The 19,152-nt window shown below is 43.2% G+C and overlaps 1 protein-coding gene across 1 annotated transcript; it reads left to right on the top strand.

Annotated features, from left to right (window-relative positions):
- The first annotated feature begins 391 nt into the window (after positions 1-391).
- On the top strand, positions 392-18,102 carry LOC311028114 (ankyrin repeat and IBR domain-containing protein 1-like). Its single transcript, XM_084032403.1, has 21 exons — positions 392-576; positions 3,535-3,872; positions 6,852-7,023; positions 7,484-7,615; positions 8,284-8,475; positions 8,977-9,094; positions 9,234-9,454; positions 10,204-10,292; positions 10,400-10,544; positions 10,742-10,902; positions 11,145-11,233; positions 11,498-11,628; positions 11,796-11,930; positions 12,186-12,272; positions 12,399-12,465; positions 12,565-12,710; positions 12,850-13,028; positions 13,179-13,230; positions 13,399-13,455; positions 13,625-13,748; positions 13,931-18,102. The coding sequence occupies exons 2-21, from the start codon at positions 3,685-3,687 to the stop codon at positions 15,409-15,411; spliced, it is 3,966 nt and encodes a 1,321-aa protein (XP_083888529.1). The 5' UTR covers positions 392-576; positions 3,535-3,684; the 3' UTR covers positions 15,412-18,102.
- Positions 18,103-19,152: the final 1,050 nt, after the last annotated feature.

Raw genomic sequence — 19,152 nt, 5'->3', positions numbered from 1 at the left:
TCAGGCACAGCTACAAGTGCAGAAATAGACAAATTACTTTTGTTTGTGTGGTGTTATGGTTGTTTAAATTACCTTAATCCATACTGTCTGACAGTGGGTAGTGTAGTCTTTCAGTTTTTGACATTTCAGTGGCTGGATGCTGCTTGTTAAGAGGTTAAATATTTTCTGTTTTCTCGTCATTAATTCCCCAAAAGATTAGTTAATGTTCATATATACAACTCACCTGTTATAGCAGCTAAAGTACAACTTCACTAAAAGGTTACAACAAAGAAGTAAGGGTACACCGAATGAACCCAGACAACCGACCAATCAGGTCAGAGCCCTCCGTGTGACAGTTGGTCCTGAGCATGCGCAGTACGCTTTTCTCTTTGGCAGCCACAATAACACACTGAGGCGATCCAGTCAGTCTCGCCCCTCTGCTCTCAGCAGCATCATCATCGTCTCCGCCGGGTCCGGTGGCAGAGAGGATGGTCCAGCGGAAAAGCAGCCGGGAACGCGAATGACAGTGACAAAATGATGGCCCTCGAGTTACGCGAGTCCCCGAATGCGCGACGAGTGACCAAGTGAAACGACCGTGTGAGTAAAACGGCGAGAGATTTGCTGTTGTTCCGCTGGAGGTAGTTGAGGCTAACGTAACGCGCTAACCTGAGAGAGACGCTTTGCTAGCTTCGGTAACGGCAGGAAGGTAGGGTTCCTTTGGGTGTTAACGGCTACCCACCGCGCCGTCACGGCCGCGGAGGGGAACGTTAACACCCAAGGTAAAAGCTTTTTTTTTTTTTTTTCCTCGGCAGGGTTTCGGACAGCCTACACCTAACATTCACTTTCCTGTTGTGTTAGTGATTCATAAAGACTGTCAGTGTGTTGAACAAAGGAGCTTTAACCAGAGGGGCCGCATGGACAGAAACATGCACAGAGACAAGTAGGCTGCTGTTTGTTTTGTGCTACATTTCATGCTGACACACTTCTTCGGGGATAACCACACGAGGTCTGACCTGAATATGTAGCTCATTGACGGCGACCTAGCTAATTTTGGTAAATGGCGAAGTGCTGTTGAAGTAACTTACACTGTGTCTCACTGCTCGACTTTAGCTCCCCCGTAGAAGTTTGATGTCTCTTTTGACAACATGTTTTTTTGTCCGTTTATACCGTTACAGCAGCCCGTCACGGTCCAGCCGTGCTTTGACTGAGGTGTTGATGTCTATACATGACAGCCTGTAAAGGACCACAGTTGGTAGTTTGGTTTTAAAGGCATGTATCCTGATAGTAACAGAGTAGTAGCTGTATATTTGACTATTAAGGTGCCAGCAGGTAGGACGGAAATGTAATCTAATCTATAGTTAGTCATAGCTGTAGTTTATAGTTGGACTGTTAACACGTACTTATCGGTATAATATTTACATCTTGATAGGATCAGTGTTGATTGGTAGAAGTTAATTGGCAACCATTTTTTTTTGTAATGACTCAATCATTTAAGTAATTAATCAAGCATAACTGCCAAACACCCAATTTCCATCTTCTTAAGATGGTTTTCTATTCCTAGAACTAAATGTCTTTCACTGCTGACATTTTCCACCAGTTCCCCGCACTTTATTGACCAAATAATCAAGCATTTAGTTGAGAAAATAATAGTCAACTTTTAATACAATGGAAATAATGGATATGTATAGCATTTCTCTGACCTAATCTATTTTCTTGATGAATCAATTAATAGTTTAGTCCAGGGCTGTATGGTGCTTCCTTCTGTGTGGATTTGCATTCAAATTCATTTAAATAAAAAGATATAAAAGCAGCAAGTTATTGGTATTATTTTGTTTTGTCTGGAAAAATCACAAAGACAATCGCTTCCAAAATAGCCTAAATTGCGACATTTCTGAAACATTGTGATTGCTGGCTGTGTTGTCGGGAAACCATCTGACACTCATGTGTTTGGGATTTTCAGTTCATGAGTCATTAAGTCTTGATTATCACATTTCCTAAAAATGAGGCCTGTTCTGTCTAGACCTGTGGTATGAGTGTAACTTACAAATAGAACATATTCAAGCATAATTCATAAACATACCTTTGTTCCTGGCTGGACTTATGTCTTATATGATGAGAGTCCATTTAACGAGGAGTGAAACAATTCCTCAACCTCATTGGCTGAGTTACACAGAGAGGAGTGAAGTGAACTGGAAGTAAACCAGTGTGCACAAAACAGAGAGCCAAGCAGACATACTGACCTAATAACTATAGTACCCCCCCCTCACACACACACACACACACACACACACACACACACACACACACACACTCACACACACTCACCCACCGCCACTCCTTCAGATATAAACACACATGGTTGGGTCTACTGCATGTGTCACAGGAGCAGAACTTCAAAGATGTTTGGTTATTATTCACTTGTGGTCGTTTCTTCTCCGCGCCCCATATGCCTCCGTCTGTCAGTGTGTGTTTTCCCTGTCTGTGTCCCTGTCTGTCACTGCATAGAAATGGGAGGCAGAGGAGGGGAGGCAGCCAGCCACGTTATTCAAATGTTCCAGAGCTCAGCCAGCCAGCGGCCAACTGTAGCCGGGCTAAAAGAGGCTCTTTGTGAGGGCCAGACAGATGGCCATAGAATGAAGACTGTAATGATACCCTCAATGGCCCAATACACACATACACTCACGTACAGACTCCACTCATTATAGGATGTAATGGTCAGGACAAGACAAGCCGTGTGTGTGCGTGTTTGTGAGAGAGAGAGAGAGCGAAAAAAACAAAAAGAGGGAGAGGTACGAAAGACGAGGAAGGAAATGAAGCAGAACACACTGATAAAGACAGTGATTATGTACAATATGTGACAAGAAAGAGCCTGTGTTTGTTTGTTTCACCACATGTATGACATTTGTACATTTAACTATTGTATTGCATGTTTTATTATTTTTTTGTGACATTACATTTTTTTGTGATGCCAGTAAAGACAATTTAGAATTGGTGGGAAGATAATTGAAATATCCTGATAACTGGTGAATCTACAGGTTTAAAAGCTGTTAGGAGAGTAAACTCCAGCAGCCATAGCTGGGATTTTGTTAGTTTAGTGCCTGATATAGGATACCAGGATGTTTGTGCTGCACGGTTTAACACACCTAAACTCTCATATCTCCAGTAGCAGACAAACATGTAAACAGGCTAAGGTGCAAATTCTTATCAAAGACTCATTGTGGCCAGCTGTGGTAATATTGGCTTTGCCTTACATCAACTAACTAACAAATCAATGGCTTGGATATCATTAATCTTCTCCTTTCGTCTCCCCACTCTAGAATTACCTCACCTTTCTTACTTTTTTCTTCTGTCTCACCGTTTCCGATACCATAACACCATTGCCACAGCACATCAGCTGATTGATACTTCACTTCACTTCACTTCTGTCTTGTTTTTTCATCTCAACTTCGCCAACCTTTCCCCCCACTCATTCTAATTCTTTCCTCTCCTCAAGTTCCCTCTTTCCACCACCATTTTCCTCTAATCAATCTTCCCCTCCCTCTCTTTTACTTGCAGGGCAGGAAAACACTGAACCATGTTGCTCTAACTTGTGACCTGTTGTGAACGGGGGAGGAGGAAGAGGAGGAGGAGGAGGAGGGAGACGCAGGCAGGCATACGGGCACCTGCCACAGGTCCCTTTCGGTGGCCCTTTGCAAGCTTGAAGCCATGGGCAACACGGCCACAAAGTTCCGCAAGGCCTTGGTGGGTGGTGACGAGGCCCTGGCCTGGCAGCTGTATGAGGGCAACCCCCAGTTCAGGGACGGCCTGGATCCGAATGCATCGTATGGAGAGCAGTACCAGCACAACACGCCCCTGCACTATGTCTGCCGCCACGCTATGACACGTCTGCTCAGGTAAAAAAAACAACATGTTTTTGAGCTTGGTTTTTGTTGAGAATATCGGAGGTGTTGATTGAATTCAATCATTTTGAGGTTGTGGCTTGCAAGGTTATTAAGCTGTTGTTGAATACAGTAACAAAGGGGAGTGAGTCATATGAAACTGTATAACAATTATGATGACTCTCGGTTTCTGAGAGTCATTATTGTGTTTTTAAGGCAAGAAAGAGGACATCTTGTACAGAGGAGACCAGTCACACATACTGTAAAACTATGGTCTACAGGGTAAAAATCTCAATAGTCATGTTGACATATGCCAGACAAGGAAAACGTGCATTAGCCATGAGGAACACTGGCAATCAGACACAATTAGACCCACACAGACACTGATTAACAAAACTGCAAACTACAGCCACAGAAAGGAGCAATTACTAGAATGGGCATCTGTCGCAAAGTCTCAAAGCAAACATGAAAGGGGCTCTCCACCAAATTCTCTCTCTCTAGCTGTATAATAGTGTTCTTTGTTCTGGGGAAAGTTTTATTATGTATGGGGGAAATAACTGGTGATGTCAGTTATCTCTAGCTCTTGATTTAGACTTCAAATGTATCAGTATTAATCAGAAAGCGTGCATTACAAATCTGGGTTATAGTGTGAAAGACTTGGCAATTGAAGAGGCAGAGAGAGTCTACCAGTAAACACGATTGAGTTGCATTGAAGCTTGACTAGAGGCTAAAAGATAGGATGTCTCTGCTTCTGCTGTGCAGATTTCTTCCATCTGTTGTGAGTCCCACAACTTAATGAAAGTGCGATTCTAAATCGCTGCCTTAGAAGTGCTAATGAATTTACTGCCTGGTTATTGGGCTTTAAAGAGTTGCATTGCATGTATGTTTCTTGAAGCAGGTGTAAACACACACCAGCACCCCGTCCCTTGAATGTCTTTAAGTCTAACAACCAAAAAGAATGGGTCAAACTTGGAAAAACATACAGAGAGCAAGACACCAGTGTCTCTTTTTACCCCCTGCAGGGATAATCAGGCTACTGGCCATGACCAAGACAGCTGATTCTGTGACTCAATAGCCGTCTCTTGCCCTTTCTTTCCATGATTACAGGGGGGGGCGTAAGAAGCTGTTTGAAAGGGCCAGTCAATTATCTGTGCATCTGCATGTGTGCACACGTGCAAGTGTGTTTTTTGGAGGCTGTGACTCCACTACTGATGTTAATGTGTCCGAGTCTGTGAATATAACGCAGTGAATCAGTTGGTGTGCTATTTGTGTCCCCTTCCTACTAACCTATAATGGGCCAGAGAGGCGTGCTGAACGCAGCGCTCTGCTCCTGATAAGTATCAGAGGAAATGCTTCTTTGTTCCAACAGCTCGATTGGACAGAGGCAAGCAGATAGACGACTGAGAAATCTCAGACAAAATAAAGACTCCTAGAGGACAAGCGTGGGCTGGCAGATGCAGTCTGTTTTTCAGATTATTTTTAACATATGCTTCGTGTACATATTGGAGCGCTTCGGGTTGTCTCCTTGGGTCGGATTGGATAATAATCCCATGAGATGTGCAGATTGGGAACTCACAAGTAGACCTATTACTGGAAGAATGGGCGTAGTTCAGGAAGTGTAACCCTTCCTTCACGACAGCTGAGAACACAATCTTAGAAATATGTAAATACCAGACTTGGAATATTCATTATGAACAATTGATGTCCTGTTGTTTAAAGAAGACCAATACATAAATCATGTGTATTTGTCAAAATACAGCAACTTCCCTTTTTTATTTTTGTGTGCATCTTCAAGCTTACAGGACAGGTTTGGTCACACATTACAAACAAGTTCATCATTTCACAGTTTTAATTTTTCCTGCCCTTGTCAATTACTGTACGGTCGACAATTGCAAAGAAAATGTGATGTCCCCTAGCCTGTTTCTAGTAGTGATATTACGCCCATTCATCCTGAACGTGGGGCTTTGTGCGTGTATGTGTGTGTAGAGGTGTGGGGTGATGGGTTGTGTTTGAGAGGGGAATAATTAGTGATTATTGCTATGTGGATGAATTGGCAGAGAACTGTCATTAAGGGGAGGCTTCGGGGGCTTGTGGCTGACAGGATAAGAAGGTCAAAAGTGGAAGAGCAGGACAGCAGTGGAAGAAAAGTCTGCACAATAAGGAAACATTCAAACACTAATTCAATAGTGGCAACTGCAGAGGGAGAAGTGATGGAGATGTTTTACTGCATTTTTTTTATTTGTATTCAACCAGTGGAAATCCAGACAACCTATTGTTTTCTTTTTTCTTTTGTTGAACTTGCATTTGTAAGAAGGTCTTTTCAACTACTTGCGTTATAGCAGTAACACAAGTATTTTTCTCTAAAGTTTTCCATGCAGCTGCATTGAGATCATGTAGAAAAGAATGTCAAGTGGAAAAAAAGGCATAAGGCAATGTGAAAGGGACATTGTAGAGGAGGAAGGAAAAGCATAGGATAGAAAAGGAAAGACGGAAGTGGAAATGTGAAAGAAACTTGAAGAGGAATTGAAAAAGTAATAGGTGGAGCCAAATAAAAGAGTGGAAAGCTAATCAGTTAATGGAGGTTTTGACAGACAAAGAGCAGAGAAAACTATTTACTAAACAGAACTGAAACCACAGCCAGGCTCTCAGTGCGACAGACACATCCATCAACATCCGTGCGTGTGTGTGTGCGCGCGCCCATCTGCCAGCCAAGCATGTCCATTTACTCAGAGATGTTAAACAGAAATGGTCAATACTCTGCCCACTTTCTTCTCCTCCCTCGCTCTACTGCTCTTACCCACCAATACTCACCTCACAATCCATCTCACTATCATGCTGCATCCTGATGTCATCTCCACTCATCCCTCCATGTACTTCATATCTGTCTCTCTTAAGTATGCTTCACTTTTCTCTTTTCTTCTGTTGCCGTCAGATCTTTTCTTTCCACCTCTCTTCTGAACTCTGTTTTGTCCTTATTTCTTCTTTGTCGTATAGGGCCTTCCTGTTCAGTAAAGAGGGAAACCCGAACAAGCGCAATGTGCACAATGAGACGTGCCTCCACGTGTTGTGTCAAGGCCCGCAGATCCTGCTGCTGCCAGAGGGAGCACTGTCGCCGAGACTCGCCCGACCCAACAGGGACGAGCAGCGCCGGGCCGACTGCCTGCAGGTACAAACCAGGCTCTGAAGAGTGAAGCCAGTGCAGAAACACCCTAAACTTATATTCTCTCTACTGACCATCAGGGTCAAAGTGTCTCTTCTCACTTAATTTATTATCTCCGTAAACATTGTAAAACTGTGTTTATTTTCTCAATTGCTAGTTTCAAGGATAACAGTTTAATTTGGTAAATAATGGTTCAATTAAGTGTAAAATAGACGATAAAGCAGTTTACGTCAATCACAAGGCGGGGCTACCTTGTGATTGACAGGCCGTTACCATGGCGTTGCTACCGCTGGCTTGCTAACGTTATACCAATCTCGAGGCTTCAAAACGACTTCTCATTTACAGTTCAAACACGAAAACACGTAGATAAACATACAGGTTGGTGTGGGAAAAAAGTGTATCAAATAAATTGACATGAAAATAATGTTGAATGTGTTTTTTTGTGGGTTCCCCCTCCTGCTGCCAGATGATCCTGAGCTGGATCGGGGCCAGGCTGGAGGGAGGCCAATACGAGAAGGCCAATGTCAACGCTACCGATAATCACCACAGCACCTGTCTGCACTACGCTGCCGCTGCAGGAATGAAGAGCTGTGTGGAGGTGAGAGAAATGTGTGGACCACTCTGGATCTCAAACTTGCATGAGGAGGAGGTTTCTCTTCTCTGAGGCGGAGCCATCCATATGATTAGATTTGATTTTGCAGCCAGGAAAATCTAAGATAGCGTTTTGCCCGTCCTTGCATCAGGAGCATCTGCTCTGTGTTTCATTACTGTCAGATCTAAGTAGTGCTTCCTCCCTTGTTTTTGAGATTTTACAGCTTTTGAATTAGGAAGGAAATCCACTTCTGGATTGAAAGATTGATCTCAAGTCTGATATGGGCTGGCTGGGGAAATGCAACCAAGTTATTATCTGTAAAAAAAATCGTTTCTCTTCATTCCCTTTCCACTTTCCTCTTTTATTCATCTCTTTCATTAACTGTCTGCCCACGCCTGATTCTTGTTGTTCTTGTTTGCTCCCCATTCCTCTTTTCCCTCATCTTTGATGTCACTGTCTACTTCCCTTTCTTGTATCTTCTGTATTCCGCCATCACATCTTTCTCTCTTGTGCCCTTCCTCCTGTTTTCTCTTTGTCTGCTCCACTTGTTCCTGCCTCTCACCTCCTTTGTTCTCTTTTGTTGCAAGTTTCTTCAATTCCTTGTTCCTCTCCATTATCCCTTTTTCTCCCATTCCTTTTGTTCTCTTTTCGTTCACCTTTCCCCCCCTCAATAGCTGCTAATCCAGAGTGATGCAGACCTTTTTGTGGAGGATGAGGACAAGTTGACACCATGTGACCATGCCGAGCGACATCACCACACCGAGCTGGCCCTCAGCCTGGAGTCACAGATGGTTTTCTCTTCCTCTTCAGCTCAGCAGTCGAACACAAACGCACATGGTGAAACCAACCTGCTGCAATACAAGGAGGTGAGGCCACAGTTACGAGGTCTGGGGTGTTTCCTGCTGGTTGGACATTTAAAATAAATGTGTAATTTGTATGCATTTCCCCTTAAAATAGATTTTTTTGTAAATCAATTACTCACTTTGTGTTGCAAAAGGCAAATTAAATAGGTGCACATGTACACACCTCATCACATGTTTCTTCAGGAGCCTAGTTGAACAGAGGGCACCAGCAGATACTTCCAGCAGTGGGTGCTGCCAACTGACGGCAGTATGATCTTCCTTGCTGCAGCCAAGTCTATGCTAATACCTATCTCTCTTCCCCACCACCACCATCCCCACCGCCAACCCTGACCTTTTCATTTTTCTCGAATGACCCACATCTCAATCTCGTACCTTTCCTGTTCTTGTTTTCTCTTTCTGTCTGAACATTTCTTGCCCTCACTTTCACTTCACTTCTCACTTCTGCATTCTCTTTTATGTCTCCGCCCCCATCCTTTATTATTCTCTGTCACCTGAACATCTCAGCCTTATGAGGGACTGAAGCTTCAGGACCTGCGCAGGCTGAAGGATATGCTGATCGTAGAGACCGCAGACATGCTGCAAGCGCCCCTCTTCACCGCTGAGGCACTGCTCCGAGCACATGGTGTGTAGAAGTCGACATTCGTCAGAACTTCACAAACCCTCACAGTGCTGTCATTGTGATTGCAATATTTACAAAAAATTGCATGCATATCCCCTGCCTCTAAGTGTGTGTGTGTGTGTGCACAACCTCTCTCCTCCAGACTGGGATAGAGAAAAGCTTCTGGAAGCCTGGATGTCCGATGCTGAGGGCTGCTGCCAGCGCTCAGGTGTGACCATGCCCACCCCACCACCCAGTGGGTACAATGCCTGGGACACCCTCCCCTCACCTCGCACCCCCAGGACCCCACGCTCACCCCTCACACTCACCCTCACCTCCCCCACCGACAGCTGCCTCACACCTGGAGAAGAGGGCCTGGCTTCGGTGAGACACACCAAGTGATGACTTTATGACTTAACGTTTTTAACTGGCATCAGTTGTTTAAATTAATGCTAAAGATTCAGCAAATGTATGTTTATAGAATTATTTTATTGATTACTATGGTATTACTGGGTAGGTTGTGATGACAGGATTACTGAAAATCATAGAAATACTTTTTTTAAACATTACAGTTATCAATTTTAGTCTCAATCTAAATATAAAACCTGTGTTAACACCCTGTATTTAAATGAGAGCCATGTGTTGACGGCATTAATGAATGGACTGAAGTTTTGTAAAGACACTGAAAACTTGTCTTTTCAGTTTAACTGTCTCAATGTTTTGATTATATAAGGTTAATGTCTTATTGAACCTGATCAAAGGAGTTAATAGAGCATATTTATAGTAATGCATGTTGTCTTTCTACTCTTTGTTGTTGCACATAAGCATTAGCCTCTTATCCACGGTTGCTGTGGAGGCAGGGAAGGTGTAATTACACATCCAGTGCTTGTCTGTCTGCAGATCCTTGATGAGGTTTAACTTTCAGGCAGTCACAGTGTTCAGACCTAAAGTTTTGAGACTCCTTAAACATGAAGAGCATCTTCGATTGCATTTTGGGATACGCATGGGATTTGATATAATATGCAAAATATGATTGAGCTGTGTGAGCTTTTGGAAAAATAGGGATAATAAGAGCCTGTTGAGAATGTGTATATATATTTTACATCATGTATTTATCTTCTGTCTCCCTGCAGTGTGGAATCTGTCTCTGTTCTATCTCAGTGTTTGAGGATCCAGTGGACATGTCCTGTGGACACGAGTTCTGCAGAGCATGCTGGGAAGGGTAGGGACCTGTGTTTGTTTGTGTAAATGTTCCTGCACACTTCAATATGTTTGAGCATATATATATATATCGGTTGTCCTGACTATGTATTTGTGTGTGTCTCTCAGTTTCCTCAATGTAAAGATTCAAGAGGGTGATGCACACAATATCTTCTGCCCAGCCTATGAGTGCTACCAGTTGGTGCCGGTGCATGTGATAGAAAGTGTAGTTTCCAGGGAGATGGACCAGCGATATCTACAGTTTGACATCAAGGTAAAAAAAACCCCCATCCATACAGATATTGATGTTCATAATTCTGGTTGCATATTTGTACAAAATTGTCTTTGTTACTTCCTGTTTTTTGGCATTTCCTAATTTTTCTCTCTGTGTCCCCTTGTTCCTCCTTTACCGCTTAATCATCTATCATCCACTTGAGTCTTACCTCCTTATCTCCTCTCTCCCTATTTCAGGCATTTGTGGAGAATAACCCTGCCATCCGATGGTGTCCTGCTGCACGTTGTGAGCGGGCTGTGCGGCTGACTCGACCAGGCCCCGGGGACAGTGATCCACACAGTTTCCCCCTGCTGCCCTCCCCAGCTGTCGATTGTGGCAAGGGTCACCTCTTCTGCTGGTACGCCTCATGATTTATTGGCTGTATACACATACTTGCACACTCAACACAGCTGAAACAAGAGGCCTCCATGTTGTTGAACTAAAAACTTAAGTTGGCATCTATCAGAAACTTCATCTGCTGTGTTTCCCCTTCTCTTTCTGCTTACCTTTCTAGAAATACAAGTTGTCATGCTGCTTTATTCTTAAATCATGGTAATTTATAGCGCCTTATTCTGTGTTTTTCACCCTCCTTGTCTGCAGGGAGTGCCTTGGCGAGGCCCATGAGCCATGTGACTGTCATATGTGGAGGAACTGGCTCCAGAAGGTCACAGAGATGAAGCCTGAAGAGTGTAAGTCTGTATCTGTCTGTTTGTGTTTTCCTGAGTGTTACTGGGGATCGTTTTAGCTGCACCTCAGTAAGCTGGCACCACGACAAGACAAGGCAGTTAGCAGCAGCTGTCAGACAGCCCACATGTACCAGGATGTTTCTCATATATTTTTATGACGTAGTAGCAGGTGTGCGGGTCATGGATATTTGTGTGTGCTGGAGGGTGTATCTGCAGGGCAGGTGTTGGACAATTGAGATGTTACTAATGTGTGTTTGTTTTCCACAGTAGCAGGTGTGAGTGATGCCTATGAGGATGCTGCTAACTGCTTGTGGCTGTTAACCAACTCAAAGCCATGTGCCAACTGTAAGTCGCCCATTCAGAAGAATGAGGGCTGCAACCATATGCAGTGTGCCAAGGTATACATATTTATTTGACGGCTGTGTGTCATCATTTGTGAACATACTGGTCACAGACTATTAATATATGTATACTTCTATTTCTTTTTTGACTGTAGTTTGATTAGAATTATGAAACAACTCTGCTCTCTCTCGCTCCATCTCTCAATGTCTCTCTTTCTCTGCAGTGTAAGTATGACTTCTGTTGGATTTGTCTGGAGGAGTGGAAGAAGCACAGCTCATCAACAGGAGGCTACTATCGCTGTACTCGCTATGAGGTCATCCAGCAGCTAGAGGAGCAGTCCAAGGAGATGACTGTGGAGGTATTAACACACATATACGCACTCTCAAAGAAATCACACACAAGCTTTCATCAACATACACATGCACACAAAATATATTCACACAAACGTCCATTTATCTGTTTACTTTTCCACTTGCAAGAACTGACCCATGGGTTGGATGATACATTAATAAAGTTCATGTTCATGTGCCAGGCAGCATTTATTATCCTCCTATAAGCCAAAACATACACTGCTGTTTCAGTAAAATTGAGTTGCTTTTTTTTTTTTTAACAGGCAGAAAAGAAGCACAAAAGTTTTCAGGAGCTGGATCGTTTCATGCATTATTATACGCGCTTCAAGAACCATGAACACAGCTATAAGGTAATACACCAGCCACACACACATTTATAGCAATGTAAAGCTGAATTTCTGAAATGTTCTTGAGATATTTATTACAATCTGATGATCATTCAATCTTGGATGTGTGCATCTCCTCTGGTCTGTTAGTTAGAGCAGAAACTACTAAAAACAGCTAAAGAGAAGATGGAGCAGCTGAGCAGAGCCTTTATTTGCCGTAAGTCTCTTATGTGATCCAAAGTGATTTCTTTTAGTTTAGATTTGATCATAACACATTAATCCTATCTGCATTATAATACTGGCTTGTTTGTTTCAGGTGAAGGCACTCCTCCAGACACACAGTTCATCGAGGACGGTGTGTGTGAGCTGCTGAAGACGCGACGCGTCCTGAAGTGCTCTTACCCACACGGCTTCTTCCTGCAGCAAGGCAGCACCCAGAAAGAGATATTTGAGCTCATGCAGGTAATCAAATCTGTGACATGAACAAGACTTAAGTTAACAAATTAAATCCATAATTATTCGTACATCATTTTGACATTGCAGTGATTGATATTGAAAAATAATGCAGAACAGAACGGAAGTTAACATTCTTTCTTCCCAGACGGACCTGGAGATGGTAGTGGAGGATCTGGCCCAGAAGGTCAACCGGCCGTACCTGAGGACTCCCTGCCACAAGATAATAAGCGCAGCCCGTCTAGTGCAGCAGAAGAGGCAAGAATTTCTGGCATCCGTGGCCCGAGGAGTCGCTCCCAACGATTCTCCGGATCCTCCCCGCAGGAAGTAATGACAAGCACACACATACGTACATACTCTAACAGTATATCGTTGCTTCGTCATCCCTAACTAGAATGAAGAAGACACTCTTGATTGAATTTAAGGTATCAGATTTATGAGTGTCACTGTAAGAAAACATTCTTGTGTTTGTTTCAGTTACCCTGGAGGATCATGGGACTGGGAGTACCTCGGCTTTGCCTCCCCTGAGGTAAACTGTGACACCATAAACTGAAACACTTTTATTCCACTAACCATTTGGTTGTTTCCCAGTTACAGATGTTCCCCTAAACCTGCACTTAGTGGCCTACCTTAGTATGAGGTCATGTAAATGCATGACTACGGCTGCAGCTAACTCAGTTTGCTTATGTGTGTTAAGATGGGAAGTCGTCATTCTGTACTAGGAGCGGGAGATCAAAGAGAGAGACAGGCGCAGGTAATGCACCACAGTTCCTGGCATTGTGTTCACTTGCATGGGCTGATTTCTGTTTTCTGTGCTGAAGATTGTAAATATTTATCGGATTATTTCTCAATGCTGAATAGACTTCACCACACGGCTTTGAGAGTTGGTTTGGTAGTAACCCAGCTTGAATCACTCTTTGCAGGATTATGCAGATGTCCAGTACCGTCGCAGACACAGACCACGACGCAGAGGAGATATGCTGAGTCTGCACAACCTCAGAAGCAGCAGCAATACACCGGAGACCAGCAGGAGGAGTGACAACACAGGTCTAGCAAAGGCTTTACTTCACTATATTATAGCCTCAAATAAAGCCCTTTATTACAAAAATAATTATCCAAAAGTATGGGGCAGTCTGTTTGATGCACACAGAGGCGTTGATCACTGGTGTAAATGTGTTATCAAGCTTTACAAAGCAGTCCTTGTTTTATTGTGATATTTTGTGTTCCAGAAGGTCCAGAGAGAAGTGAGGGTCGCAGAAGAGCACTGGGCTCGCTGGATGAAGATGATCCCAACATCCTGCTGGCCATCCAGCTGTCCCTTCAGGAGTCTCGCAGAGAGCGGGGCCTCGAGGGAGGCCTCGAGGGAGGGATGGAGGGGAGAATCGAGCTGGATCGTGGACTGGACAGAGGACAGGAGAGAAGGCCGGGTCCCTCGGGAGACCTGGGCGACGTTGCTTTGCACTCTCTCAACACAGACGGTCCTCCAGGAGCCAGAGGCTCCTCCTTTCCCACTTCTCTCCTGGATCCTCCTCGCCCCCCTAACAGGACAGACTCCACCTCCAAGCCTCCCATGTCAAACTCCCTCCCCCTCCCTCCCCCTCCTCCCTCCCTCAGTGCAGAGCTGCTGGAGCTGGGGGACAGCCTTATGAAACTGGGAAACATAACCACTCCTTACGACCTAGATACACACACACAGGAGCAGCTCTGCTCTCACCACACATACAACCACAGTGCACTCACTGCTCCCTACACCAGTGAACCTGCTCCCAGCGACTGTAGCCATAGACCAGACCCGAGTGCACTGACCACTCCGTATGCGCTTGACCATATCACAATTACAGATGCCACTTACTGCCGCTCCAGTGGTTATTTGGCTGAGGCTGAACACACTGCCTCCCGCGCACTTGAACGCCACCAAAACCCTGCCCATCCTAGTTCATGTAACCGGGAACACGCGGTCACATATGACAGTACCCCAAAAACAGACAGCTCTTACAGCCCCTGCCCTGAACACAGCAGTTCTTACACCCAGGAGCGTCCTGCCACATACGCTCTCGAACGGCCACCCAAATCAGACATCCAGCCCCCTGCCCAGTTGTGCCTCCCATCTCCAGAGCTTGAGCCGGAGCTGCTGCTTTCACCAGTGATCCCCCCAGGGGGACCTTTCACTCCGAGTGACCCTCAGAGTTTGGAGCCCCTGGACCCCACAGCCAGTGCCCAGCTGCTGGACAACATCATGGCCTGGTTCAACAACAACATCAACCCCCAGAACAACCCCCAGAGCCTGGCCCTCATCCCCTCCCCGCCCACCACGGAAACGGATTCGTCCCCTGACACACACACTGAGACTGGGTCAGAGAGCCAGAGCTCCAGGGACATGACCCCTGCCCCTAACTGGCAGCCCCTGGAGGGTGAGCCAGAAACCAACAGGGGGTCGGCGAGTCCCCGTGTGGCTGCGGAGGGCCCGAAGGCTTCAAGGCCCAGCACTCTGGAGCTAGAAAGCAGAGAGGCTGGCGTCGAGGGTGTGGACGCAGGGTGTGTAGCTGACCTGTCGCTGGACGAAGCGCACACACACCCGTGCTCACACTCCCAACGTGGAAACAGTCCTGCACACACTGCCCCGGCCATAGAGAGAGACTTAGACCTCATCCTTCAGTTAGAGGGGGACCAATCGCCTGAGGAGTGGGAGGAGCAAGTACACTTGGTGTGACAGCGACGGAACAATGTGGGGAGAGAAAGTTGAGCCAAGTACGGGAGGAGAGAGGTGAAAGTCGAAAATCAAAGACTGGGGAAACTAGAGAGAGGAAAAATACACGATATAACGGTAATGCCTCAATGAAAGATGTAGGTCTTTGCAGTGTTTACTGTATGTATTATACTGTATCTAGAGAGGACATAAACTCCTGCGGACTTTGTCCAGTAAAGATGATGTCATAATCAGTTAGATTTTTTTTTAAGTGCTTTTGTCTGCTCTAAAAAAACAGATAACTATTCTTTGAAACAAATGAGTGTTGAAAGCAAAGTTCAATGGAAAAGCTACTGATATCATAACGCAAAATGCTGCACACGTTTATGTTTCCTTAGTTTATTTATTCCCTGTATTTGTCTTCTCAGTTTGTTCAGGATGAAGTTTTGGTGCTGATCACGCTGAAATCCAAACTCGCTTCACTTTAATTAACACACTGACCCAACCACAAGCCTCCTGGAGCCAAATATGACAAAAACTGTAATCTGGGAGCTTGTTTAGCGTACTGTACAATCAGAGGGCCTAATTCTGATTGTTGGACCTTCATGCACACTGTGCCTGCTTTGTGAGAGAGCCAACACACTACTGAGGTTTCCTTCCTGGTAGGCTGCAAAGAATGAGGATACACTTATCTGCTCAGTAAACGCCAGGCTGGTAGAACATGCTTATCTGGATTTAATGAGAGTAATTATAGTCTGTAGGAATTTCAGTCTTGCTCAAAGGCACTTCAGTTTTAGTGGCTTGTTGTTAGGGGGCAATTGGACCCTCTATTTCCCCTGCTCACTGCACCACCCAGCTACCTTTTCCGTAAAATAGTTTATCGGAGAAGAGCTTCATGTTCGTATTGCTGTATTTTACACCTGATTTGGCTCAGTTTTCACAAGTGTGTCGAAACCTTTAACACAAAATGCCATAATAATGATTATAGTTTTGGCCTCCGAACTGACAGGGAATACACTATGAAAACATCTGTGTCAAGTTGGGTATCACAACATAATAATAATAATAATGTGTATTATTTTAATCGCTTTTGTATTTCAAAATAAAATGCCTCTTATCAAATAATGCCATCACACACAAATTCATCATTAAAACAAAGTATTGAATGGATGAAACGGAAGAAATAAAAATAAGGTATGTTGTTATGGTAACTATACAGAAATATAGAGTGTACCTTTTTGTGTTAAAAGGTATGAATTTATGAAGTCAGTTGTCTCTTACTTTGAAAACTGAGCCAAAACAATCAGGCAATTCTTAACATGGAAATACTTGTTTATTATGTTTTTTTATCATATCTATTCCACTACTGATGACTAGTACAGTGTGCTGTTGATAGACGAGAGATGGGTTGGTTATTTACTGTAATTTATCTTTTTTAAATTTCTTTATATACATTTTCTTTTCCAGTTGAGACCACAGTTGTTGGGTCCGTGTGCCTTTTTTGTTTCAATCGTATTTGTTTATTTGTTGGTATTTATTAAAGTCATTACTTTGTAAACGTATGAAACAAAGTTGCTTATGAAAGGTAATGGAAACACACCACTGGCAGTTGCCATACACTGAGGTTTTTGATGCACATTACTATCGTTTGTCCTCACACCCAAGGTTTACTTTAATTTACTGCATCCCCAGAGAAAAAAAAAGCTTTTGTCACTTATTTACACTTCCATGTCTCCATTATAATTAACTAATATTATCTTAAAGGCGTTCAAATGTGGCTTTTTTTTTTCGTGAAATGCGATGTAGCACTCTGAATCCTGGGTTTTCAGTCAGCCTTTATTTTTAAACTTTATTGCCCTAGTGGAATGTTTACAAGAGAATTAAACACTGCCTGTTGGACTGAGGTATTATCTGGTATGTTGGGACTGAATTTATAAGAATGGAGTGTTTTTAAATCAAACTTTGATGGCAGTCCAAACAAATGTTAAGATCTCCCGATTTTGTTGAAACATCTCCCTCAATTTCAAATGGTGCCAGTTATGTAGAATGTGACATGCAATCAAAAATGCATCACTTATAATTGATTGAGTTTTAAGCTTTGATTGTGAGGACTGGCGTGTTCCACTGAAGTGACAACCCCCCCCTAAAATAACACCTTTTCCTCTCTGTATTGAACATTAAACTGTGAAGTTCTTGGTGAAGACATTTCCTAAAGCCTGCTGGGATGTAAGGGCAACTGCTGTCCCCCATAACATTTCAGACATTGTCCCTGAGGAATGGTTTGGTTCATTTTTATTTTAAGGTTGCATTGTTGTAACACAATGAAAGAGTTGGGGGGGGGGGGGGTTCTTTTTTTTTTGCACAAGCATGTTGTTAATGTGTTGCACTAATCCAGTGATCAGGCCAGATGTGGAGGAATGATGAATGCAGCTTCTTTATTTTTTATTATTTACTTTCTTTCTTGATTTAAGATTTGGATTCATGGTGTCATGGGAATTGTCCTGTTCCATTTTTGTATTCCATATATAATGTTTATATTTCAATGATCCCTCAAACAACCACTTTAGGATAAAAAAAGAAACAATTAAATTGCACTCACATAGATTATACTTGATACATTCCCAGTCAGTCCATAAGAGAGGTTTGATGTTTGGCCAAAACTGTAAATGAAAGTGTCAGTGCAAAGTTTACTCTCAATAAAAACAAATGAAAGTGTGTCGCAATTAGATTTTTTATTTTTTTTTCTAAGTGTGCTGTGACCGAGATTTCCAAAACCATCTGAGAGAATATTTGCAAAAGAATGATCTGATCACGAGAGCATCGTATACTCTACATGCAGGACTGTTCGAGCTGCTGGGCTTCGGCACATAAACATCAAGTAATATAACGTTTATTTTTTAATCAATGAATAATCTGTCAAAATATACTGGAACAGTTGATTGCAAATATTGTTTTCAAGTAAGCTAAAAAGTGATGTTCATTGATAATTTTACTCCAAACATAAGGGCATAGCTGCAGGACCGCCTTGCATCCAGAGAACATGGTACTGCAATAATACCATGAAAGTAAAATAATAAAATTAGATGACTCTTTGGGAAATCTCAACACTAAAGCAAATCACGCATTGGGATTTCAGAAATGTCAGACCATCTGAACTCATATAATACTTGAGAGAATGAAGGTTTTTGGTATACCTGCAAAGCGTTATAGTGCATATTAAAATGGGAAACATTGACATCTCTGACATCTATAAAATGGTAGTGTGTTTTATTTCCAAATAAACAAACAAACAGATAAAGCACAGGTGTAGATGAAATAAATAATGATGCCTACTGGGACACCATTAATGTTATTTGTTACACCTGTGCTTTTCCTAATGTGACCAGTCAAAATGGCTGCTGAGGAAAAGGTATGTGTTGCTCTTGTTTTTAGTTGCTTGCTACGTTGTTGTCATATCCATAAATCATTTGACTTCCATTGGGCATTAAAAACATCTCCTATGCCATCTAAAACAATCTCACTAACAGAAACTGCTGCTTTCTTTCCTTCAAAAAAATCTTTAGCTGGTAACAAATCTGAAGCTGTTGTATATTTATTAAGCAAACACGTGCTTTCTGATATTACTCTGCTCTGAAATGCAATGAAGGTTTTTTCATACGAGTCGAAACCATAGACTTAACTGTCTGTGAAGTTAGGTTGAGTTTATAAAGAGTTTGGCTTCGCCCCTCGCTGTACATTACTCCGCCGGTAGGCGGCGATACAGTA

This window comes from Eutrigla gurnardus, assembly GCF_963514095.1.
Source record: "Eutrigla gurnardus genome assembly, chromosome: 17".
Lineage (NCBI taxonomy): Eukaryota > Metazoa > Chordata > Actinopteri > Perciformes > Triglidae > Eutrigla > Eutrigla gurnardus.
Note: the sequence above shows the minus strand (reverse complement) of the source record. Positions and strands in the feature narration are given on the sequence as shown.